This window comes from Oryzias latipes, chromosome 19, assembly GCF_002234675.1.
Source record: "Oryzias latipes chromosome 19, ASM223467v1".
In the NCBI taxonomy this organism is placed as follows: domain Eukaryota; kingdom Metazoa; phylum Chordata; class Actinopteri; order Beloniformes; family Adrianichthyidae; genus Oryzias; species Oryzias latipes.
The window spans coordinates 19435996-19462774 of NC_019877.2; the positions used below are offsets into that span (position 1 = coordinate 19435996).

General features: G+C 38.7%; 1 protein-coding gene across 2 annotated transcripts; it reads right to left on the reverse strand.

Annotated features, from left to right (window-relative positions):
* Nucleotides 1-702: 702 nt before the first annotated feature.
* On the reverse strand, nucleotides 703-26758 carry slc16a5 (solute carrier family 16 member 5). Of its 2 annotated transcripts, XM_004080661.4 has the most exons (6): nucleotides 26647-26758; nucleotides 25873-26102; nucleotides 15828-16291; nucleotides 10330-10473; nucleotides 7129-7968; nucleotides 703-2803 (listed from the first exon to the last, which is right to left on the reverse strand). In XM_004080661.4, exons 3-6 carry the CDS (start codon nucleotides 16186-16188, stop codon nucleotides 2529-2531), a joined length of 1620 nt encoding a protein of 539 aa, XP_004080709.2. In that variant the 5' UTR covers nucleotides 16189-16291; nucleotides 25873-26102; nucleotides 26647-26758; the 3' UTR covers nucleotides 703-2528. The 2 variants fall into 2 exon arrangements, with proteins under 2 accessions (XP_004080709.2, XP_020567614.1); XM_020711955.2 differs by lacking the exons at nucleotides 25873-26102; nucleotides 26647-26758 and adding an exon at nucleotides 19861-20421.
* Nucleotides 26759-26779: the final 21 nt, after the last annotated feature.

Here is a 26779-nt window from a genome sequence, read left to right on the forward strand (position 1 = left end):
GGAAGAATAAAAACAGTCCCCCCTACTGGTCGTTCCTGTTACACATTTTGTATCAATTCGGTGTCTCGGAGAATAATATACTTTTAATATATATATTAGCGTTTAAAAGTGAACGTCATATTCTCAGATAATTTTTATTTTCCTTTAAAGTTTTTTTAAGCCCTGCTACACCCACTAAAGGAAATGCGTTTAGAAGGGAAGGCTGATAGGAAAATTCTAATGACCGAGCATTCCACTGGTATTTAAACGCAGCACTTACGGACGAATTTGTGAGAAGTGAAAACAGTCTCACGGTAGATCCGTGCGTAACTTTGGCTTCGTGTGTGCGTAACAAGGGGTTCGTGCGTGTTTTTTAAAGATGTGTGTGTGTAAGTAGTTTCAAGCTGTTGTAATCTTAATTTGTGCATACGTAAATTGCATTTTGTATTTTTTTCATTTTATGTTTTTTTTAACCTATACACAAAACGTATTATGTGAGTAACAAATCACGCACAAATCCAAATTTATGCACAAATCCTAATTTACGCACGCACAAAGCAAGAATATGCATACACAAATCCTAATTTACGCACAAATCAAGAATTACGCACGCACAAATCTGACTGAGTCTAATTTCTCTCCATACAAATGTCACTATAGTTGATGTCTTACAAAGTAATGGACTTGATTTGAAAGAAAGAAAAAAAAAACCTCAGACAAATGTAATATCTAAACATTTATTCCCCCCCAATCACAATGCATAAATAATCTGTAATAAAGATATATTTTGGCCCACAAAATGAAAAGTGCTAACATTTGACAGCAAATCATTTGACGTAAATAACATGCTGGTTAACTTGTTTCTTTACTCCATCCACTACAACACCTGACAAAGTCACTTCTGGCTTTATTTAACCAGCATTGCTTACAGTGAATCGATCATTTTTGGAGCTTAAGATACAGGCAGCTTCAGTGTCATCAAACTTGGATAATGCTAACCGTCTCGCAGGGATTGCTGCACACACCTCACCCAGGATATAAAACTACCTGCGACCCTGAGAGGGAGTGATATGATCCTGCGCATATGGCTCTTTTTTTTTCTAGAAACACATCAGCTTTGAGAAAAGGCACTGTTGCTGTCGAGTGAGAAGTGGAGTAAGAGCATCTCTGATTTACAGCGGAACATTTTCAGCGTCTACACGACAGTGAACGGTTTAACGAGCATCAGCAATGATCTAAGGCAGCTCAACGTGGGTCAAATGTAGAAACGTCAACGTGCTGTGCATACAAAATGACTGCGTCTCAGAAAAGTGGACAAAAACAGTTTTAACATCACTCACAAAAAAGAAAAACAAAAAAAAACAACTCCTAACTGCAGCGGATTTCCAAATATCTTGAGGCTTTCTTCTGAACAAACAAAATGCAAGACCAAAACCAACAACATATCCCAACAAATCAAAAGGAAAACTTTTTCCTCCTTTGAAAAACATTTTTTTTACTTTATGTAGTTCAAAAACTCTTTAAATTTGAGTTCATTTCAGAGGCAGCTCAACAGTTTGATGCTTTGCTTTCAATACCAGAATACCAGATCAGAGAATGTGTTCGGTTTTGCTCTTTAAATGTCTGGATAACATCAAACACTTTTTAAATTCATCATCAAAGATGTTTGCAGGAAAATCATCTCCAACCACAAAGTACATAGGTTCTTATTATCCTTTTGTATTTATTCTCACTTTTATAGGCGATAATTCAGCTAAAAAAACATCGGCATCTACTCCAGAACGTGGATAAAAAACACAATTTGCATTTTTTACTTCTTCAGGTCTTTGAACAGAATCAACCCTGACTGGATTGTATTTCTGACACGCTGAGGACTCTGATGTGATGTTTAGAGTAAAGTAAAACATTCGACTGAGCCACTGGGGGTTTTTTTTTGTTCACGCTCTGCACTCGTCTCTGGCTATCTTTTTTTGTTTTTAAATCGGAACCCAAGTGACAAAATTCCATTAAACAAAAAAGTCTTTTATACCTTTTAGAATGAACGGTTCCAAAAAGACCAAATAACTGCTGTACTTTAGATAGATTAACAGTTTGAGGTTACGTTTCGGATCTATATGAGAATCTCACAGTTGAATGATTCTTCATCTATATGAAGAAATCAAACCTTCAAAAATTGTTACTAAAATGTTTAAATAAAAGCTTTCAAAAAGGTTCAAAAGTTTTTTTTTCTATAGATTGTGCATCTCAACTAATTGGCAAGAAATTATTCGTTTCGGTCTTGTTTCTGTCATTCTTCATGACTCACTCATAATTTACCATGTCAGCAGCCGTCTGCAGTCACTTCTTTTATGCGATGGTTTGAGTGATGGAACGCATAAGACCAGCAGCAGAAAAACGGTTCAACCACATTGTTTTTTTAAGTGCACGATTTTTCATTTTGGTAAATAACTTTGGTCAAACGGTGCAAACGTGTTTTTCTACCGAGTTAGCACCACTAACGTTCAAACTGACCCAAAGTGCAACTGTGGGAAAGGTGATGGCGAGCAGGTTCAGACGTTGGTGATGTACTCCGCCCCGTTGGGGGAGCCCTTGTTTTTGCCTCCCTCTGTGGGGACGCCGCTGTAAATGCAGCCGGGGGAGGCGTCCGCTGCGGCGGGCCGGGTGGGGTCGGGCTGGGCGAAGGGCTTGCCCTGCTGCGATGCCGCCCTCTCCTTTTTGTCCAGGAAGAAGAATGACGCCATGAGGAACAAGGCAGACGAGGCAACGATGGTGCTGCAGGCAATAAAGACATAAGAGTACTCCCCGGTGTTATCCACCAGCACGCCTGCAGAGAGGATAAACATGTTCAGCATCTTACAAAAACATCAATGATTTTAGAAATTAAACGTTTAAAACAGAAAAAAAAAGGAAAAAGAAGAAAAGTGAAGCAGATAGTGGATTTATATGTATTCATGTTTAAAAGCATTTATCTATCATGAAACTGTATATGATTCCCTTATATGACAGTAACAGGAGAATGTCATTTTCACATGTGCACACTTTGTACTGTTAGTTCCTTTTTTGTGCAGCATGGAAAGTCAAGAGCAGCTAATATGTAACATTGTGTAAAAAATATATAATATTAATCTAATTTAGTTTTTTTGTTTTAATTATTTAAAAAAAAATTATATTTGCATCTATTTTTTTCCTTTTATTTGTGTACACTCATAAGGACCCAGAACTATGAAGGGTGCGTTCTTTTAGACACATTTTTACCTTCACACAGAACCTTTTCCTTAAAATGAACATTATGTGGAATATACTGCAGACCAAGGGGACCACAGAACACATTACTTCTGTACTTATGTTTTCATTTCCCTTTTAAATTTGAGCCATTTACCTAACGAATAAAAGCCAAAATGATCCAAATTTAATGTAAATTCACATTGAACATAAATTAGTTTATTTTAAAATCAAATAGAACAACTGAAGTTTTTTCTGCAGTAGAACGGATTATGTTCATGCCCAATTCTATTTAAAACATTTAAAATGTTTTGGTGGACATAATGCTTCAACAGCAGCGACTCCTTAACACGGATGTATGCTGCCATCTGCTGGTGAGATCGAAAACTAATATCCAAACTATTTCATCATGTAGCTGGAATATATTGTGGATGTTTCTATGCCACCATTCGTCAAATATGAGCGACAAACTTTCTTAAAACAGAAATCAGAGAGAAATCACCATGAAATGTTTGTAGACTAAAGAGCTATTTGAATTCCCCCAGGCCGTTTCAGGTTTTAGAAGTTTGTTGTCTTCAAATGTTCTCGTGCCCTTTCACCTTCATGCTCATCTTCCTAGTGTCAGCAGTCATGCAGATGCTCTTGCAGGTCTGCAACTAAAACTTAACCAGTTCTCCCAACTTGGATTTTTTTGTTGCCAAATCCTTGAGCAACTATGAAATATTTTCAAATAGTTTGACATTTTTGCTTGAATTTAAAATAAGTATGTGGTTGTTGTTTTTTTTAATATGCACGTATCCATTAAAATAAATTCAACTTCCATATTTTTCATCCTAAATTATTTTCAGAATTATCAGATGTGATGTGAGATGATAAAAAATAAATAAATATGCATGCACACCAAAACAGCTAATTTCTTCAGACTCAGAGAAAACTGAAGTGACAGAAGGACAAAGTTTTCTGGAAAGAAGTTTCAAAGTGAAGAAAAAAAAAACATCTACATGAGTTTCCTGCAACAGGTGGATAAGCGACCGTGCAGTGAGCTTCTTCATGGGGGCGGGGGGGTCCATTTAAACTACTTCTGAGGGACTAACTCCAAACAAAACCATAAACGGAGGTAATCTTCTTCATGTTCTTAATGACCAGGAACTGCAAGGCTGCTGTCCCCAGAGGGTAAACCGATCCTGTTGTGACTTGCCTCTATGGTTACATCACCGCTCGCTTCCAGGAGAGGTAAACATGCAAAGGACAACTGTCATGCGAGCCCTGAAATGATGCCTCTGCCCTTTACACGACGGCTGCTCGCTCCTCCCAAGGGGAGGCACGCACACACAAACGCTTCCTTCACACGCTGCGCATCAGCACAACTCAACCAAGAACATGCGGCTGCTGTTCATCTCTCAACTAAGATGACAATTAAAGACAAAGCTGTCCTGAAGATCTAGACTGGCAGATTAAAAAAAGCCGAGGAGGACATCAAAACCACATTGACGAGAACTGAAGCTGTCCTGATAAACAAAGGGGGCTAATAGCGTCTATTAGTTTTTTTTAATGCAATCAGAAAAAAGCGTTTTTAAGGAACAGGTTTCCCCGATTTGCATCTGACGCAGGCTTAATCATTTATTGTTTTGCAAAAAAAAAGAGAAATTCAAGTTTGATCCCAATCCATCATTAAATTTAGCATTTACAGAATGTAATCTGTCATTATCGCAACCTTTTCCACTCCAAGCCCCGGCATTGGCTCCAGTTATTTTTAAAAAGGTTTCTTATAGCAACACGTTTAAATTTAAGAGGTCATGCACTTCCACATAAAAATGATATTGCTTAGCCTTTAATGTAAAACAAAAAGTGAATTTAACAATAATTAATTGTTATAATACGTTTTTTTTTCTGTCTTTAACTTTACTGAAACTGGTACAACAACAAAAAGATGATAAATAATTATTTTATATTATATTTATCATGTCATAGTTTTTAGAAAAGGAATTAAGACATTATGAACAAAAAAGACAAGTAAAGCAGAAATGGGCAAATTTAAAAAAGGGAAATAGGTATTAAATGACTTCTATATACTCATTCTAAAGCTGTTTTTTGATGGGTTTCCAGGCCTTCGCAGCGTCACAGCCAAGCTAAAAACCCTGCTATGAATAATTCAGAAACAGCAGTCAGCCCACCAGGAAGGTTTTGAAAATGTGAGAGGAAGAAGCTGGAGTGCAAAGTTAAACCACACAAAGAGAGCATGCAAACGCTTATTTCCTATTTTCTGTACGGTAAAGTCACTTGTTTCTAATTGTTGCAACACTTGTATTGGCAGACACCTGCAACAGCACAGCTTTACATCATCAGGAGGCATCAAACCTCAAAGTAAAAGCTAGAATTGTGCGATCACTTGTTTGTGTGTACTTCAGGTACCAGTGGGAATATCCAGCATTAAGGACTTACCGGTAGATGTTTATTTTGTCGGTGTGCTTTGTAACTTTTGTAAATTTATAGTGGGAAGTTTATGAATTTAATTACTCGCTAACTGATTAAATTTTAAAGCAATTCTTGAATAAATTTGGACTTGATACATGAACTTAAATAAGAACGTATTTAAAGTAAATGAGTGTGGTTGCTAATTAACTGAGGCACTTTAAATTACTTACATGTTTGTTGTTAATGTGTGTGGAATTTGAACGTGTAAATATTTACTGTTATTGTGTGTGTTTAAGGTTTTTACTTATTGATTTCTGACTGATCAAAACGAAAATTCATTAAAGTTTGGAAATTCATCTCAAGTGGCACTCTGAGTAAATCAATCTCCAACATTGGACGCTCAGCCCTTTTCAAGTGTGGGAAAAGCACACCCAAAATTTGGAAACACTTGACACTGTTTAAGAGTACTACAAGTATACTTTGTCTACACTAAAAGTGAGGCAGTATACTAGAAGTGAACTTTTTATATACCGTCTGTATTTTATAAATTTAAAATGTTAAAATTTAGTCTAAAGAAGTATTAACTTAGTACAGTGATCCCTTGCTATATCACGGTTTACTTTTCACGGTTTCGCTACTTCACGGATTTGCATCGTGCATTGTGTTCTGCATTCTGATTGGCTAAAAAAGTCACTCCGCTTCTTCTCTACCTGCGCGTCAATAATGTTGCAGTTTAATATGTACACGTACGTAAATCAGCTTTCCAAATTACGTACATGCAAATCATCTTGCAATTTCCTGTTTCTCTAAAACCCATAGAAAAAGAGCGACACCAACTGTCAATCACTATGTTCTTCTCCCGAACAAACACACACAGCTGCACCGCGGGCTTGAGAAGGAGAAAACACTGCAGCTTCTCAGACTGAAGAGCATTGAAATACACCTGAGCCACTATTTGTCCGTTTGTACTTTGTATTTTTTTCATGATCATTTTAAATTTTCTCCCGTTTAATTCAATTACTCTCGGGTCGCGGTGGGCGGGGCTAATCTCCGCGATTTGAAGCCTTCTGTTCACATTGATGATTAAAATTATTATTTGACAGTACTGTACAGAAGTTATTTGTTGAAAAAAAAAACGTTTTTAAAGTACTTTGATTTGTGAAACAAATGTTTGAGCCTGTAAAATGGTTTGTTCTTCTTTTCAATGTATAACAGAGTATTTAATTGTATAATAATTGTTAAAAAAAATAGAGGTTTCTACTTCACGGATTTTGCCTATCACGGGTTCTTTTTGGAACGTAACCCCCGCGATAAACAAGGGTTTACTGTATACTTCCAGTACATGTACATGCTTGTTATACTCAGGTATACTTGATAAAATAAACTTCAAATGTACTACTTTTTGCTAAGGAAAGACACTTATGAATTAATGAAGGTGCTTGTTTTTCCTTGGATTTGGTTTTTTACCTCCCCGTCACCTCATTGGTCCTCCTAATCCCTTCTACTCCTTACCCGTCAGAGGAGGTCCGATCAGCAGCGTGACGCTCTCCATAACAGCGAGGAGACCCAGAGCGGAGGGGAAGCGGCTCATCTCCACGATATCCATGAGGACGGTAAACATGAGGGAGCCCACCACGCTCATAGAGAGCCCATAGATGACCACATAGGTCACCAGGACGGGGAAGCTCGACCCGATGCAGCAGATGCTGTTACTGAGCCCGTTAACCAACAGCGCCGAGGCAAAGACGTAGATGTGTCTCCCCTTGAACCAGGGCATGTTGAAGACTATGGCAAACGGTGGTCGCACTATAATGTTGACAATTCCCAGGATGGAGAGCAGGAAGGCGGCCTGGCTCTGTTCCATGTTGTGAGCGGTGGCGTAGGGAACCAAAAACACCAAGGGAACCACAAACCCGAGCATCATCCAGGTGATGCCGATGGCGAACACACAGTATCGGGGGTTGTTGGAGAGCTGATCGAAGGCCATGTGCTTCCTCAGGGAGGCCAACACAAAGCTCCACACCCTCCCGCACCCCCCTTTTCGTGTCCTCTCATTTTCCTGGTCTGATGGCGGAGGCCCGCGCTTCATCAATGGCTGTCCACGGTGCTTGGTTGATGGGAGGGGCCTCATCACCGCTCCGCACACGCAGCAGTTCAGGAGGACGGCCCCCAAAACCAGGAAGCTTCCCCTCCAGCCATACTCCGTGTGGAGGTAGTTTCCCAGAAACGGCAGAGTGCAGATGCCAAGAGCCGTCCCCGAGGAGGACATGGCGTTGGCAAAGGGCCGACGGCGCACAAAGTAGTGACCCAGGATGGTCACGGCAGGCTGGAAGCTGAAGCAAAAACCAAGTCCTGCAGCAGATCAAGAGGATGAACATTTTCAGAATCACAAAGACAATCACACAACAAACTAATAGATTTTCCTGGATTAGTCCAAACCAGTCTTTTTGTTCCCCGTTCCCCCTGATCTCTGACCTTCTTCTCCGTCTAATGTCATCTCACACAGTTTAAACAAAAGATCTTAAAAGCTCCCTTAAACCAATTTGGTTGTCAGTCAAGAGTTCACATCTCAGTTTGATATGATTCAAAGCAACTCAATTAAATGTTGATTTATTTGCAAATGTCCTTTTTAAAACAATTTAAGTTTGACAATGAGAACAATATCCACAGACTTAAACTGAACAAATGTGGCATTTTTGATGGTAAAATTATATTAAAATTTAAGTTAAGTGTTTTTTGGGTCTGAAGAAAGAAATGGCTTCAAAACAAAAACAATTCCAAGATTTGATGAATGAATATTGCATTTCCGAAGCAAAGGTTAATATGATTTAAATGATTAGACCCAGCACTAATAACAGCTAATAATCCGTTTTCAGCAAAGAGCCTTTTCAATTTATGATTTACTAAACTTTTAAGAACAGAAACTGAAAGATAAAACAGACCTGAACCCATAACACCTTTGTTTTTGAGTTTTTCCAAGTCTGCAGACATTTTCTTAAAGTTTTTGAACTTCTTCACTTCCTCCATGTCTTCTGCAACCTTATTTACCATTTTGGTTGCTGAAGTTCTATATAATCCAATGTTGGCAATGTCAAACACATGCCATGCAACAAAGGCTTCCAGAGAAAAAGATTAACAAAGCTACCCAGAATCAGGGAAAGCTATCATGTTTTTAACAAAAATGGTTTGAAAATGGCTTAGATGATTATTTCTCTGGGAGATTTTTGCTGGATTGTCAGAACAAAGAAACCTAGCTCCTCATAGCAGCCGCGATATTTAAAAAAACACATGATGTTTAAATGATTCTATTAAAAAACATCTCTTTATGTTAACATTTCCTATGACCCTCTAGAAATATTCTGTATCGTGGACATTACATTAATATGTGTGATTAGTCTTAAGGGAAATGGCAGTTTAAATTTTTACTGTTTTTTTTTTCTTGGTCTCACACCAATTCTACTTAACTGAGCTTTTAATTGTCCGCACCAATTCTAGAGATTTAATGTCAATGCCTGCTTGTTGTGGCCAGGACCTTAACATCTGATCTTAACAAATTTAAATGTCAATTAGAAACATAACTTTTTAGAATGGCTTTCAATGCTTAGTAGTCTGTGACATTTTTATTTTCTTTTAAGTGTTTTCATTGGATTCTTATTTAACTTTACGTATTTTATTGTTGACTGCTTTTTGTAATTTTATGCTGTTTTGAATTTTATTCTTAATTTGCCTAATTTTGAACTTTCTTTGGTCTTCCTTTTACTTTGGCACTCCTGAAGGTGTTGTAAAGTGCTACTTAAATAAAGCTTCATTCATTCATTCCTTCATTCATTCATTCATTCATTTAAATAAATAAAAGTGCTGCCAACTGGGGAAAGAAAGTCCAGTCCTTTTAAAATATAAAATAAAAACATTAACAGAAAATATTTAGAGCAGAAACCCTACTAGTTTCTTTGTTCTTTTTAAATTTACCACAAGGAAAAGTAAACTAAATTGTCCCTGGAATTCATACTTTTTTGTTTTTTAAATACATTTAGTTAATTTGGTCAAAAGGGTAAAAAAAAAAAAAAAAACTCTGGAGAGGATCACTGAAAGCCCTGCCGGCTTAATGAAACGGCTCTAAGCAGTAATCCTCTAACTTCCGGGTTTAAGCGCATTAAAAATGGATCAGAACCAAATATTTCATTGAATTAGTGGGGGCTTTTCAGAAAAGCAAAACAGGCTCCATTTACTCCAATTATAATGTACAGAGTTTTTAACTTATTACATTTTCGTAATAAAAAGGACTAAAATTGTTTGAAAAGTACAAAAAATAAGGCGTGACCTTTTAATTGACAAGTAAGCAGCTGTGAAATTTGGTTTGTTCCGGCTTTTAGTGAGGCCTGGGGGTTAGCCCACATTTGCTTTTCAGTGGATTCAACGGAAACCATTTTCTCAGCTCCATTGTGGCTCTATCTTGGATAAAAATGACATCACAGGCGCCCTAGTGGTTATCTGTTGAACTGCTCTGGCTCCAGGGGCTGTTACAATATACTAAAATGGAGAATTCAAGTGTTTCAGTGGAAAATGTTTTACGCCACAGAGAGCAGGAGATCATTTCTGACTTGACTTGAAGTCATCTTCCAGCTAGTCTGTGAGCATTAGCACAGACAAATGCTGCGTTACCATGGTCTTCTGCTGTCACCTGAAAGGACAAAGCCCCGTCTGTACACTGACCTGTAATGACTCCAGCAGTGATGTAGAGCTCGGTGATGGAGCGGGTGAAGGAGCTGGCGGCCATCCCAACCCCGCTGAGGACTCCGCCCAACATGACGGTGGCCCTGCAGCCCACCTTCTCCACCAGCACACTGCAGAAAGGCCCTGCGGATCAGATGTAATGCTCTTAGTTTCAGGCATGCCAGAGGAGAAATGGGCACAGGATTAGGAAGCAGGAGAGACGCGTCGTTCAGCTGAAACCTTCAGCTGCTAAATGAGTCTTCAGCGAGTCGAGCTGAAAACACCTATGTTTAACTCAGAATTTAGAGAGGACGACAAATTCACCTGGATTCCGTCATAACGAATGGTTATTTTCATTTTTCTTGATATTTCAATGGTGTAAAATCATAGGGGGTTTATATTTAGCTGCAGCCTGCTGTTGGGAATGGCTGTTCATGTGAAATTTTTGAAGAAGGCAGATACAAGTTTTTTTCTTTTCCCTTTCAGGTCAGATTAACTTTGTAAATCAAAGCATTCTGGTCTCTGGAATCCATTAGAACAGATGGACTCTAACACCCAGTACCTCCTGCCCCAGTACTCCACGTACCTCTGGAGTTGTTAGAAAGCAGCTGACTCACAGGATTACATCAAACTCAGCTGCTTTTGGAGATTAAAGTGTCTTCAAAAATGTCGGCATCAGGCAAAAACCCATTTCAGTCTTTATTCAGAATGAAATTTAGGTGATGGTCCTTGTTTTCCTTGCTCTGTTGGTTTTTTGCATTATTTCTTGTCTAAACCAAACAATTTCCTGTTGGGTTCATGACAGAAGTATGGTGCCTGCTCTGCAGATTTATTTTGTCCGCTTATTTTTCTGTCTTATCTGTAAACTTTTGTTTTCTGCTTGGCATTTTTCGTTTATCGTCAGAGCTTGGTGACGCGTCCGCTGCCATACGTTTATCAGACAGTTCCTTTTAAAGCAAACGTTCCATTCTCCAAGCTTGAATTTGAGTCATTTTGTGTGACTTAACCAACCACCACCATGTTTCCCAGCAGGGGTGTAACTATGTTTATTTTCTACTTTCTTGGGCAAGAACTTCATAGCATGACAGAAAGAAGCAAGAGGTTTCTTTTTTGTTTGGTTTTTTTTTTTGAATCAGTCAGAAACACAGACTAATATACACTGACTGGACAGATAAAGTCTGACATCACACTGCAAAAACTGGAATGTCTCATTTTCTGTAAATAAAGTTATTCCAAATGCAAAATTATGCAAAGGCCCATACATAAATAAAGCAAAACAAAAAAAAAAACAACTCATGTATTTCATTTTTCTGTGTTTTTCATGCTAATTTTTCTAACCTCACCTACTGAAAAGTAGAATTAAGATTTGACTATGTCCGTTCTGCTTATGGGTTTGTCATGATATCACCATTCTGTTTTGTTCTTCCTAATTACATTAAACATTACACAGCAAAAGTACACAACAAATATTAATTATTGATCATAATGAACCATTTTTTACAACAATATTGAGCACAAAGCAGCAAAGTCCATGGACGCTCGCGTTGTGGGGTGGTCAGCAATGTCTCTTATTTTCACAATATTTTGTTTGTTTTCTGATTTAAGTTTTAATCTTATCGTTTTTCGAGATCTTTTTTTTCCAATACATTTTAAGATAAATTGTTTGAGATCATTTTTAAAATCACTTAATATACATTTTCTTCCCCAAGAAATATTTTTTCTAACTTTTCAATATGTTTTTATTCTCATTTTATTCTGTTTTTCATGTTAGTTTTGTTTGGTTTTCAACTAAATCTTGTCATTTCTGAGCTCTTTAGGACACGGACACATTTAGTTTTCATGATTAGATGAGGCCAGTCCGCAGCATGTCTTTGTTTTTGTAGTTTTTAAAAAATAACAAAAAACACAAAAGAATTATCTCTCAAAACATGTTTGTTTTTTAATTGAATTGAATACGCTTCAATAAAAAAACAATCTTTAATAAAAAAAAGTATTCGTAACTAGAATTTTTTTTTAAATAAGAACTCTTGGCAAGACAATTTTTTTAATCATTCTGACAGATGTTTATTTTGTTTACCAATAAACAATGTTTCAAGTTTTAAAAAAACTTTGTTTCTAGGGGTCTGTTTCTGCAGCGCAGCCAGAGGATTCTGAATGACAAAACTGAAACCTAAAGTGGGACGGAGACATCCATCGTCTTTGCTTCATCCAACCCAAACACAAAAAATGGACAAAACTATGTTTTTAGTCTACCCACCTGCCAAAAAAAAGCCATGAATACTGCACACAATTTGAGCTCTAAAAAAATCCTAACAACGAATCAACAAAGCGCCTGATCCCCTTTTAAAAGGTGGTGAATCCTCTGATGTGAGCATCAGCTCTGAAAACAGTAAGAAACTTGATGCAGGTCCCATGAGCCCTGATGACTGTTGTCGAGCTCTTCTAAACTGCACACGGTGTCCTCACAGTGGACTAAAAATAGCAATGAAATTAACAGATGTGGGCAATAAAAAAAAAAACATTTTTACAAGACATAATACTAAAAATGTCAAATCCGGATCAACCTACAGGAAAATACTTTTTTATAGGCGATGGTTTAAAATCCCATGACATGGCATTTTTGTTGAATGTTAGAAAATTCTATAAAAATTGTGTTTTTCACATGTCCCTGTAGCATTTCTTTGATTATGGCAGACATAAGAAAATTAGGATAGCATTTCTAAGTATTTCTTTATTCAAATAGTTGTGACTAGTTGAGGCCCCTCCCAATAACCAGGAGCAAATGGAAAAAAAAATGCTGTTTGAAAAACTTGTAGTTGTCCAAACGGACTGCAATTGGTGGCGACAGGCTCCCTGCTCCGCTCCATTCCGATGCGTCCACTTGGAAATGACTAGATCCGCATGAACGTCTTTGTTTTCCTCATCGGAGCTGACATGTGGCTCAAAACTGTACGGCTGGATAGCTCCAATATTGTGAGGGGCTGTAAGCTAGCGGGAGAGAGTGTAAACAGAGAGCTCTCAGTAACAGGGAGAAGAGAGAACCACTGAGAATGCTTTTAAAACAGAGAAAAAGATGATTGAAGTTGGACGTTAAACTTTGAACAAGTAAAACAACACACTTTTTAATTAATTAATTAAGTATTTTTTAAATTATCAACTGAGTGGAGCATATCCACTAACAAAACATTTGGCCAAAGCTCAGCCACAGTTAAAGATGAAACAAATTTGGAACAATCTTCCTAAATGCATCAACAACAGATTTAACCTGTTGACGCTGATCGATGCAAATTTGCATTAAACCACTTTGGCTCCAAAATGACCATAATTTAGCATCAATATGAAAACAAAAATAAGTGATTTTGTTTTCATAGCTGGAAATAAATTCAGGGGTTAAAGGGTTAAATTTAATTCATTATCATAATAGTTTAGACAAAAGTTAGGAAAAGCAACAGAACAATAAATTAATTTCTTACGGGTGGAATTTTTTTCCCCTTTTGTAAAGGCTGCTTTTATACCATATTAAAAATGTATATAAGATTAAAAAAAATTAAAAATTAGAGGTTATAAAAGAAAAATGATTTGGTCGATGAACATTAAGTTATGTGATTTCCTGGATTTTTTTTTTTTTTTACATTTTGTTTCTCATGGCAAAATAAACAAAACATTCCTCTTATCTTTTTATAAGCAGAAAATTTAAGTGTTCAGAAACATTTGGATTTATTTAAATTTTAAAAACACTTCAAATACTTGCTTTTAATCTACTTTTTTTGGCAAACAATTCCTGCAATTCACAATGTTTCAAGATTTGGCAGACATTTCAGTATATAGAATACATATAAATGACAAATATCAGCTAAACTAGCAGTTCTTTTGTGCGCTTTTATAATTTATTGCTCAGAGTTTTGTTTAATTAGATTAAATCAGTAAAGGGACCAACAGTCTCATTACATGGCAAACAATAGTTCCTCCACAGGATGAGAACCAAGAAGATGTTCCTGCTGGGAATGACCAACAGAGCTGTGAAGATGTTTCATCAGCTTTTATTAGTTTTCAGCTAAACAGTTTCACAATTTTGCTAATGAGTTTGGGTTAGAAATCAACCAGAAAAAGCTCATACGCCCAGAAAGACCCTTTTGATGTCAACTCAGATGTACTTTGGCCAATAAATCCTTTTCCTCCTTCTCTGAGACGCCAAAATAATCTGAATCTGTAAGAGTTGCAATGACCATTCAGCATGGGGATACTAGTAAATGAAGATTTACTTTGAATTCTACCCTTTATCTTGCAGGAAGAGGTGCCCACGTTTCTGTTCTCAAATCAGTCATGGTAGGATGGGGGAAATGAGCAGACTGCAGTTTCTCAAGAAATAATCTGCTCTAAACCAACATAAACACAGCAAGAGAGTTCAAAACACCCCAAATGTCTCACTCTCAGCTTTCACAGTTTCCTAGAAAAACAACAGCAGGAACAAATGGACACTTCCCTGCTGGAGTGCAGCTAAAATGCAACAAATACAAGCATTTTCACAGCTTTTGCAAGGAATTAGTAACGTTTGTTTCATTAATATTAATCCTGTCTGTGCACTAGCTTAGTTTTGAAGTCCAAACCTGCCCCACTGCTGAGAGCTCTCTGTTTACACCAGGGGTGTCCAAACTGTTTTTTGTCAAGAGGGGCAGATTTGGTGAGGTGAAAAATGTTTGAAGGCCAACTGACATTCTTTAAACTATTTCAATACAATTTAATTTAAATGACGTATTTTATGAAAATGTTATTGCAATGTCAAATTTTTTTTCTTTCAATAAAACACAAATGCATCTAAATACATTTTTACCAAAATCACAGTCAATTTGTACATTCGATTTTTTGCCTCGTCTGGTTGAGCCTCTTCATGGTGAATATGAAAATGTCATTTAGCCAACTACAATGAAGAAATGGCACACACAGTTTTTACAAAGTGCTGGGGGCAGCAAATTCTGGATTTTATAAAAGAAGCCCACAGCCTTGGAAATTTGAACGCGGGCCGCATTTGTCAACAGGCCTGACTTTTGACATGCCTGATTTACGGCTTCGCCCGCTAGCTTACAGTTCCTCATACCTCTGACCTAACATTACTGGTGCAACAAAAACGGCGAGCAATATTGGAGCTATCCGACCGTACAGTTTTCATTCAGATGCCAGCTCAGACGAGGAAAACAAAGACATAGACAGATCTAGTTGTCTATAAGTGGATGCATCAGAATGGAGCAGAGCTTTATCTAACAGCATTTTTCATCTGCTCCTGATTCACAACAATTTCAATAAAGAAATACTTAGAAATGCAATTTTAAGATTATGTTTCACAAACATCAGAAAAATACAAGACACCATTTTCATCGGAATGGGTCTTTAAAGTTTAAAGTTTTGACCACGCTGATTTATGCTACAGTTTTTAAGAATGACATCTTCGAGGTTACTTTTCAACCCAGAGGATGAACAATTTCCTGCTCTGCGAGCTTTACCTCCTGCATGGAGCACGGACGTCATGATGGACGGCACCCAGGAAGTTTCGCTGTTGGTGGCATGGAACTCATTTTGCAGGTCTGTGTAGAAGATTCCCACACAAGAGGGAAACCCCAAGGTCAAGGCCAAGACCATGATGGTGGCTACCAGCACCACCCATCCCCAGCCGCCATCTGGACCAGTATCGGCTGCAGCCTCGGTGCTTCTGCTTTGGCGTCCTTGCCCTCCCTCCTCAAACTCGCAGTCATTTGCCTCCCACGCCTCCTGGTGCTCCATGCCCTTGGACAGCTCCAAAGCCTTGGAGGCCTCTGTGAGAAGCCGGCCATCACCCGAGCTCTTGGCTCCATTTCTCTGAGTCATTTTCTGTTTGGCAGCTCAGGCGAGGCTCTTGGGTTAGCTTTACAGGATATGTGACTGCTTTTCCTGCCCATGACACTGCAACTGCTGCACCCTCCGAGGAGACCTGGAGACACAAAAGAAGGCACTTTAACAGGCTGCATCGATCCGCTGATAAAGTGGGAGGTTATCATTTCAGATAAATATTTGTGAAGACCAAGGGGTTTTTTTTTCCTCCACAAAATGTTTTTTTATGTGGTTCCACAGCAGAAAACTGTTTAGGCTCTTATCCAAAAGGCTTTCTCAAGCCTGGACTCATTTTAGAAAACGTAAGAGCTGTGATTTATTTTAAAAATCATTTCCCAAACTGTTTTTTAACTTTGTTTTTTTCTTAGTGACATCATAGGTGGTCATGTGCCACTCATGTGGTCTTTTTCAATAGACTACAGTGGGAGTTGCACAATATTTGTAAAAATAAAAACATGAATACAAAACATAGCTAATCAATGACAAAAATTGTGTCTGTGCTAATCCCAAGTTTGTGCATTAGCACCATTGTGATATTTTATAATAAAATTGTGGATCTCACATTTTCTAAACGTCTAATAATTAAACCCAAGCAGAGATAAATCTGCAAAGTTCTTAGAAATATTACTATTTGTCAATTAAAATGCTAATTTAAAAAAAATGAGACAAATTGTGCTCTATCATGCAACTGTCCTCATCTCTTCCAGTTTCAAAAGGTTATCTTCAGTAGAAATGGTTGCTTTAGTTAAATTCTCATATCTGGGTGTCACTGTCAAATGACTTAATGGATTTCATTTCTATTTATAAGCTCACAGTTCAATTTTCAAATCATTGCATTATAGTATTTTTTTGCTATTAATATATTAATCCTTTTTTTTAACTTAAGTTTTTTTTTAAATACATTTTTATGAGCTCACAAGAACTGCTTTTACATAACTAATGATTTTAACAAACAAAAGTGGCACCTTTTTTTAAAAATACGATGGCTTCTTTCATGAAATCACCGGGTGGCAGTTGTGCAGGTTTGGCTCTTGCCTTTCCCATGTGTCAAAGTGTCCTTGGGCAAGACACTGAACCCCACATTGCTCATGGAGGTTGTAGGTTGGTGCTATTGTGTGTATGGGACTGGGACTGTAAAGCACTTTGGGAATAAAATCAAGGTAAAACACTACAAGCTAGGCCTGCACAATATACCGCAAATTTATCGTTATCGCGAAATCAAGCTGTGCAATATGCATACCGCAAAAGATGGCAAAAATCGCAATAAATGATTACCTTAAATGTGCTAAAACAAACTCATGGCAGCTTGAAATATTGAACAAATTAAATAAATCCCTTTATGCATTTAACAAATCATAAGGACCCGTTTACGTTGTTGATCAATCAGATCAGCCCTTTTATGTTTGATGTTTGCCTCCTACGTCGACAAGGGTCATTTGGAGTATGATTTTTAAACTGTTGCAGTGAAATGGAAATGATGTTTTTGGTTGTTTTGCTATTTGTTTATTGACCGCAATTTATATCGTTATCGCAATATTAATTACCAATATCGCATATCACAAGTTTTTACTCATATCGTGCAGCCCTACTACAAGCAGATGGCATTTACCATTAAACATTTCAAAGTAAAGCCGTTTTCCTGCCTAAAAATAAAAGGAATTGCTTTTAAAGAAAATAAATTATGGTATAAAAGTCACCCTTCCCGAAGCCCTAAAAAACAACACCAAGAAAACAATTTAGATTTACGGGACCAAAAGGATCCTGTACACCACCAAAGAAGCTGTAAATAACAACAAAACAAAAAAAAAAAAAGGAAAAATTATTTTTCTCCAATCAATTTGCTCCACTCTTAAAAGTGCAGTGTGAAAGTACACCAAGTAAGAAAAAGTGGAAATTGAATGACTGTTTAATCTTAATTTGCCCATTTTGGGAAAGGACCACATGATCAAAGATGAAAAAAATATATATATATTTCATATCAATTCTTTTTTAAATATGCATATAGTTTTTGGCCTAAACTGGTCACTACTGACTAAAGTTAAGTTTAATATTATAAAACCAATATTTGAAAGTAATATCTAAAGCATAAAAAACTGTGTGCAAACTATCCAAGCCACATGCTACTTTTTTTTAAAAAATACAACCAATCATTTAAGTCCAGAGCAGAACCACATTAAAAGAAAAAAACTGACCCAATTGTATGAGTTCTTTTATTCTGAAAAGCCCCTAACTGGAAATGATTGAAATCCATTGTTACATCAACAAGAACGCCGCCCTCCCTTTGAGCAGAAACTACAGCATACAAACATGGATGATCCAGGAAAAGGCTCATTTATACGGAAAGTGAGACCTTCAAGTTAAGGGGATGAACTTTAACACTCCCTCAGTACACAAGTGAGAGGTTTGATGTATTTAAGGTCAGGCGTGCCCTGTGAGAACACAATGGGAACCTGGCCAGCACAAGACTAGCATGGGCCTGTGAAAACCATTGAATGAAAGGCTCTCTGTCTAAATGTTCCAAACAAAGTTGTTTCAGAGACACTTAATACCATTTCCAGATATGCTGAAGGCTGAGCAGAGCTGCGTTCTCTATCCTTGCATCAACAAGAACCAGAAAAATCCAGCACACACTCTGTACCTCATTAACAGGTTTTATTCATGATGGCTGGAAGCACACAACCAATCCTGTTCCAGACAAATCTAATAAAATGTCATCAAAATTGGAACTTTAAATAAAAGACAAAGAATGAAAGCAAAGTTTTCTTTCCTAATGTTAGGTAGGCTAACAGTTGCTGGTGCAAAAATTACATAAATGGTAGTTGGGTTTAGGAAATACATTTATTTAAACACACCTGACCCAATTCGAATACTATGAAGTGCATAATCTGCATATTTACAGTACAGACCAAAAGTTTGGACACACCTTTTCATTCAAAGAGTTTTTATTTTCATGACTATGAAAATAGTAGAGTCACACTGAAGGCATCAAAACTATGAATTAACGCATCAATGAAAACATAATACAAAAAACAGTAAATAACCCCATGTCAAAAACAATTACAAGTACTTTTCTCTTCATTGTTATTTGGCTTTTATCTTTTAATATGAAGAATTAAACCTAAAAAACTTTTTACGACAAAAGACATAAAAGACAACGAGCATAACAACAGTTTGCACTGAGAGTTTTATGCACTAAATGTACCCATTTAAATGTGTGTATCTATTTATCTACAGGGCAAAAGATGATTAAAAAGGTTCTGAAAAACTAAAGAGATCTGTGTGTCGGAAACAAAGCTGCACGACTTTAAGACCCACTCCGATCAGCTTTTGATCTATTTTTAAAGCGTTACCAGTGGTCTTTTGTCGTTTTTAGGCAAAACCCAAAAAACCTGTGTCATTTTCAGGGACAGTTTCTGCAGAGCAGCAGGAGAACATTAGAAATCCACCTGTGAGTTGTGGGAGGGGATGTTGGTGTGGAGTAAGCCTACCCCTACTTCCGACAAATTTGTTTCTCTGCCGCTAGCTTACAGCCCCCAACACCCCATAGCTGTCATTAGCAGTGCAAAAAACAAAATGGACCAAGAATATAAGAAGAAAACCACGTCTGTCAACACAATTTTCAACATTTTTGAAAATGAAAACAACCATGTCATGTACATCGATACAAACCGCAGCATCAGCAGAGAAGTTTTCTGATCCATCAGGAGAAACGCCAGACATCGAACTGAATGATGCATCATTAGATCAGGAAGGAGCACCTAAGTGAATGACCTGACATTTCCCCTAACCTTCACAAACAGCAGGAGGAAATGCTTTTTTGAGTTGCTATGGCGACCTTGCCATGTGCCTGTATCACTCATAGCTGTAAAAGCTACTTACAAGAGTTTATGGGCCGTTTTGCACTTATTAGATTTCAGAGTGGCTGTGATACCTTAGTGACAACCACAGATCTTATCTAGATCCATATCACTTGTAATTTCACAAATACCTCAAGTTTTACTGTGCGAGAGCTTCAGACAAACCCTGAGTGGGTTTTAATTAAGAATTATCCTCGATTACAAATTATTTTGCATAATTATCCGTTTAGAACATTTAATCTTCTAATTTATCTATTTTTATGGACACATATGCAAACCCTGATGACATCTGAACTAAACTGCCCTCAAACCACTGCCAAAGGGGCAACATTTAACTGCCACCTTATGTATTGTACAAATCCTTATGACGAAATAAAAGTCTTTGCACAAAAGAGTTTTAACTTGTCTTTGCGAGTGCAAATGTTAATCAGCTTCAGGCGTGTTCCTCACCTTAGCCACAAATCAGAAATAATCAGATTTATTTCGGATTTTTGTGTTGCCCAAGGTCCTAAAGGTCCTCAACATATCTTTTTTTTGGGCCTTATCTTTTAAATGTACTGATTTTTTGTTTACTAAACTCTTTAAAGCTCAGTGTTCTACAGATTATTTAGCCTCTAAAATGCTGCTCTGCTCCACAGCGGAGTGTCAGCGTGGTCACATTACATAATCAGACTTGCAGGGATGCTGCCATACAAGTTACTGAGCTGTTGCCATCTGCTCACCAGGTGTGTTCTGTTGGTCTTAGACAGTCGTTTAGTTCCTGTGTTGACTCTGCACAAACGCTGGTTTATCAGCAACCTGCCGATAGACCAGAGGTGTGTATTCCTCCCATCCTCTGAATGTTTTATTTTGTCATTTTATTGAGCTTAGCTTCATTTCAACTCGGATTTTTGCATTAAATGAAAATTATATATTTATGCTTCATCACTAGCTTGTTTTTATTTTACTTTTTTAATTGGCTCGCACTTTATTTTGAAAAATTTGATTTTTCTTCTGAGCAAGATGTTAACTGTTGTCTATTTTTTAAGTATAAAAAACAAATTAGATTAGGTTATAATTAGGCTTAAATTTTTTATTTTTTAAGTCTGTTTTCACATTTTTCTGTCGATACCAAAATAAATCCTAAACACAATCAGGAGTCATTAAGTCAAATTAACGTTACAACAAAAACAGCCCATTAATGAAACTATTTAACAAAAAAGTAGCAAAAATATTGTTCAATTTCTTTTATTTTAAAATTAAGATTAATCAAAACATGGTGACTTTACTTCTATTTTAAAGAACAGAACTCTTAATTTGTTTTATTTTCTGACAATAAGGTAAAAAATAATGACATTAAGTCTCATTTAGACAACATTTTTAACTGACTTATGACACTCCAAGTAAAGGAAACGAAAATAATTCATACCAAAAATATACCAAAAATGAAATAAAAAGCATCAAATGAAGTTGCTCTATATTTTTTTCTTTTTAGAATTTAACATTTAACATTTAAATAAAGATTAGACCAGGGGTCTTCAACCTGGGGCTCTGGAGCCACATGTGGCTCCTTCATCCATCGATTGTGGCTCTTTGGCTTAGAAGAAAAATGTTAATGATTTGAATAAAAAAGGGTTTATAGTTTAGGGTCATTTAATCTAGCCACAGGGGTTGCAAGCCAGTAACTTCTGTGCCGGTCCCAAGCCCGGATAAATAGAGAGGGTTGCGTCAGGAAGGGCATCCGGCGTAAAAAATTGCCAAAATAACCATGCGAATCATCCACAACACTTTAGACATACCGGATCGGTCGAGGCCCGGGTTAACAACGACCGCCACCGATGCTGTTAACCTACAGGGTGTCGGTGGAAATTTGACTACTGTTGGTGGAAGAAAGAGGGGAGGCAGAAGGGTCCGTGGCCAGAGAGAGAAGGGAAAAGGCAGGAACATAGGTTTGAGAATAGGGACTCTTAACGTTGGCACAATGACAGGGAAAGGCAGAGAGCTGGCAGACATGATGGAGAGAAGGAAGGTAGATGTACTGTGTGTGCAGGAGACAAGGTGGAAGGGCAGCAAGGCACGTAGTATTGGAGGAGGATACAAACTGTTCTATCATGGTGTTGATAGGAAGAGAAACGGGGTAGGAGTGATTCTGAAGGGGGAGTTTGTAAACAGTGTTCTAGAGGTGAAAAGAGTCTCAGACAGGATGATGAGCCTAAAGTTAGAAATTGAAGGGGTGATGGTGAATGTAGTCAGTGGGTATGCGCCACAGGTTGGCTGTGAGTTAGAAGTGAAGGAGAGATTCTGGAGTGAGTTGGATGAGGTCATAGAGAGTTTTCCCAGAGGAGAGAGAGTTGTTATTGGAGCAGACTTTAATGGGCATGTTGGTGAGGGCAACAGAGGTGATGAGGAGGTGATGGGCAGGTTTGGTGTGAAGGAAAGGAATCTGGAGGGACAGATGGTGGTGGACTTTGCGAAGAGGATGGAAATGGCTGTAGTCAACACTTACTTCCAGAAGAGAGAGGAACATAGAGTGACATACAGAAGTGGAGGTAGGAGTACTCAGGTGGACTACATCCTATGTAGACGAGGTCATTTGAGAGAGGTTAATGACTGCAAAGTGGTGGTAGGAGAGAGTGTAGCCAGACAGCACCGCATGGTGGTGTGTAAGATGACTCTGGAGGTCAGGAAGAAGAAGAGAGGGAAAACAGAAAAGAAGACCAAGTGGTGGAAGCTACAGAATGAAGAAACTTGTGAGGAATTTAGGCAGAAGTTGAGGCAGGTCCTGGGTGGTCAGGATGAGCTTCCAGAGGACTGGGAAACTACAGCAGAGATTATCAGGGAAACAGGTAGGAAGGTGCTAGGTGTGTCATCTGGAAAGAGGAAAGACGGTAAAGAGACTTGGTGGTGGAATGAGGAAGTACAGGAATGCGTCCAGAGGAAGAGGTTGGCTAAAAGGAAGTGGGATGTAGAAAGGACTGAGGAAGGTAGACAGGAGTACAAGGAAGCGCAGCGTAAAGTGAAGAGAGAGGTGGCAAAGGCCAAACAGAAAGCTTACGATGAGCTATATGACAGGTTAGACACAAAGGAAGGAGAGAAGGACTTGTACAGGCTAGCCAGACAGAGAGACAGAGATGGGAAGGACGTGCAACAGATAAGGGTGATTAAGGACAGAGATGGAAAGGTGCTAACAACCCAAGAGAGTGTACAGAAAAGATGGAAGGAGTATTTTGAGGAGCTGATGAACGAGGAAAATGACAGGGAAAGAAGGGAGGAAGATGTGGTTGTTGTGGAGCAGGAAGTAGCAGAGATTGGAAAGGATGAGGTTAGGAAGGCTCTGAAAAGGATGAAGAGCGGAAAGGCCGTTGGTCCTGATGACGTACCTGTGGAGGTATGGAAGTGCTTAGGAGAGACAGCAGTGGAATTTCTAACAAGGTTGTTCAATAGGATTTTAGAGAGTGAGAAGATGCCTGAGGAATGGAGGAGAAGCGTTCTAGTCCCAATCTTTAAGAACAAGGGTGACACGCAGAACTGCAGCAACTATAGAGGAATAAAGTTGATGAGCCACACAATGAAGCTGTGGGAAAGAGTAGTGGAAGCCAGGCTTAGGAAGAAGGTGGAGATTTGTGAGCAGCAGTATGGTTTCATGCCCCGTAAGAGCACCACTGATGCCATTTTTGCTTTGAGAATGTTGATGGAAAAGTACAGAGAAGGTCAGAAGGAGCTGCATTGTGTGTTCGTAGATTTAGAGAAGGCGTATGACAGGGTGCCGAGGGAGGAGCTGTGGTACTGTATGAGGTCGTCTGGAGTGGCAGAAAAGTATGTCAGAGTAGTTCAGGACATGTATGAGAGAAGTATGACGGTGGTGAGATGTGCTGTAGGTCAGACAGAGGAGTTCAAGGTGGAGGTGGGACTACACCAAGGATCAGCTTTGAGTCCTTTTTTGTTTGCTATGCTGATGGACAGGCTGACAGACGAGGTAAGACAGGAATCTCCCTGGACAATGATGTTTGCGGATGACATTGTAATTTGCAGTGAGAGTAGAGAGCAGGTGGAGGAACAGCTAGAGAGGTGGAGGTTTGCTCTGGAAAGAAGAGGTATGAAGGTCAGTCGTAGTAAGACAGAATACATGTGTCTGAACGAGAGGGATCAAGGTAGAAGCGTTAGGTTACAGGGGACTGAGGTGAAGAAGGTGCAGGAGTTTAAGTACTTGGGGTCAACAGTTCAGTGTGATGGGGATTGTGGAAAAGAGGTGAAGAGGCGAGTGCAGGCAGGTTGGAGCGGTTGGAGGAAAGTGTCAGGAGTGTTGTGTGACAGAAGAGTGCCAGCAAGACTCAAAGGAAAGGTGTACAAGACAGTGGTGAGACCAGCTCTGCTCTATGGGTTAGAGACGGTAGCAGTGAGACAGAGACAAGAGGCTGAGATGGAGGTAGCGGAGATGAAGATGTTGAGGTTCTCCTTAGGAGTGACCAGGTTAGGATAAGGAACGAGTACATCAGAGGGACGGCTCATGTTGCCTGTGTCAGCGACAAAGTCAGAGAAGCCAGACTGAGATGGTTTGGACATGTTCAGAGGAGGGATAGTGGATATATTGGTAGAAGGATGTTGGAGATGGAGCTGCCTGGCAGGAGGGCAAGAGGACGGCCAAAGAGGAGATACATGGATGTCTTAACAGAGGACATGAAGTTGGCTAATGTTAGGGTAGAAGATGTCCATGATAGAGTGAGGTGGAAAAGGATGATTCGCTGTGGCGACCCCTGATGGGAAAAGCCGAAAGAGAAAGAAGAAGTTTAGGGTCATTTGATTAAGTAATTTTGGTTATGTCAATAGATTTTTAGCAAGTCTGACTCAGCAAAATCATGGTAAGAGGGGTTTATTATCAGAATATGCACATATATTTTTAAACAACGGATTCTTCATCAACGTTGACATGTTTATATTCTATAGTAAAGGAGAAAAAGGATACACCACGGTGGAAGATGCCATGTTTCCTTTGGCTTTCATGCATTCTAATTCATGGCTTTCATGCAGGAGGATCTTCAACACAGGGTGGGATTTATTTAGAAAAGAACTTGTTTAGTGCTACGAGTAAAATAAATGAAAATGGTTATATATAGAAAATTACGATAATTCCGTTATTGTAAATGTTTTAAATGAATGACTTACGGGCCACAAAAACAGTGCATCATTCTAAACAGCGAATTTGCGTTTTTTGTAATAAAGGTGCTGAATCAGACAAAATGTTGACGTTTCATGAATCACAGAATAAAAACTTTTTTTTTTATGACAATAAGTCCAAAATACTGACATTAAGTCTCATTTGCCAATATTTCTGGCTGACTTGTTTAAGTGAAACACCAAAGGAAAACATTTCTGTATGACTAAATGTTTTGTTTTCTTCTAAAGCTGCAAAAGCAGTCAAGAGAAACCACCAGGCCTTGTTTAACTGACCAGTAAGAGTCAGGGCAGCTTCCTGCTTCCTCTTTTCGCCAGGCTGCTCAGGCTGCAAACACTCATAAGCTGTTTTAATGTGCTTCTGCATACAGGAGGGGGGTCAGCAGAATGCATTGCATTCATACCCTCTGCAGATGATAAAATAGGAGGTGAACAGCTGATCTCCCTGGGGAGCACAACAGTGAGTGCCCCACTAAACGCCAATTGGGTTCCTGTGGCGCGCGCGCGCTGACCAGCAGACTTATTGATGAATGTTTCCAAACTCGACGTTATTTCTGCTTGTTTACGACAGCGAAGCGGACGCTGTAGTAATACACCTGAAACTCCAAACTGTCCTTGATGTCATCGCAAAGACTCGCGGTTCATGGCGCGAGCGCTTCGCGCTCCTCCTCACCTTAGCTGCGTCGGCGGTCCTGCAGGGCCCCGCGTGCGCGAAACTTCACCCGGACGGAGCGGCGGCTTCCCGTCAACTGCTGCGGGGAGGTCTGCTCGTCGCGGATCATCAGCGTCTGCCGTGGGCGGAGACAGGAAGGGTGGAGGATGCAGACCCCATAGGCACCGCTTCGCTCAGTGAGCGCGCGAGGCCGCCGCCCCGCCGCAGATGTGGAGCCTCCGCGAGATGAGCTGTGGAGATGAACACGATGTACCAATCACAACACAAGGAGAAGCGTTCTTTCGATTACATGGTTTGTCCAAAAAAATATTTTTGTTATTGAGCCGTTTGCAATTTGGGGGATATTCCACATTCACAAATGTGAAAAGTTCATTCACGACCTTATTTTCATGTATTCTATCTGGACTTTAACTCATTACTAAACAATAGAACACGTGCAAAATATGAAGACTGAAAGAACATTTGATATTTTAAAGGAACTACATTTTTTATTCTATGTTCATGAGATAATGTATGAGGTATTTTGTCCAGTTTGTTTAAAAAAAACTCTGCAGAAACCACGTTCTAGAAAAACTACACAGGTTGAAAAAAACTGTTTAGTTGGTTTGGGTCATCGAACATCTTAGGTGGGGTGGACATTCAAACACTGAACTACCAAAACTCCACAGGCATCAAATTTATTTGAGTTGACTAGTGGATGATTTTGCCTGTAATTAAATGCAGAAACAAATTAATATAATAATATATCATCCATTTTTGGTTGAAGATAATAACCATAGTCTATGATGCATCCACTTAGCTGGACATGGACTGATCTGTGGTAGCATTTGGCTGGGACTGCTTCTTCTGGAGGTTGGAAGGGAAGGGAATGCAAGCTGGCTGAGTTAAGTAAGTTTCTGTCTGAGTC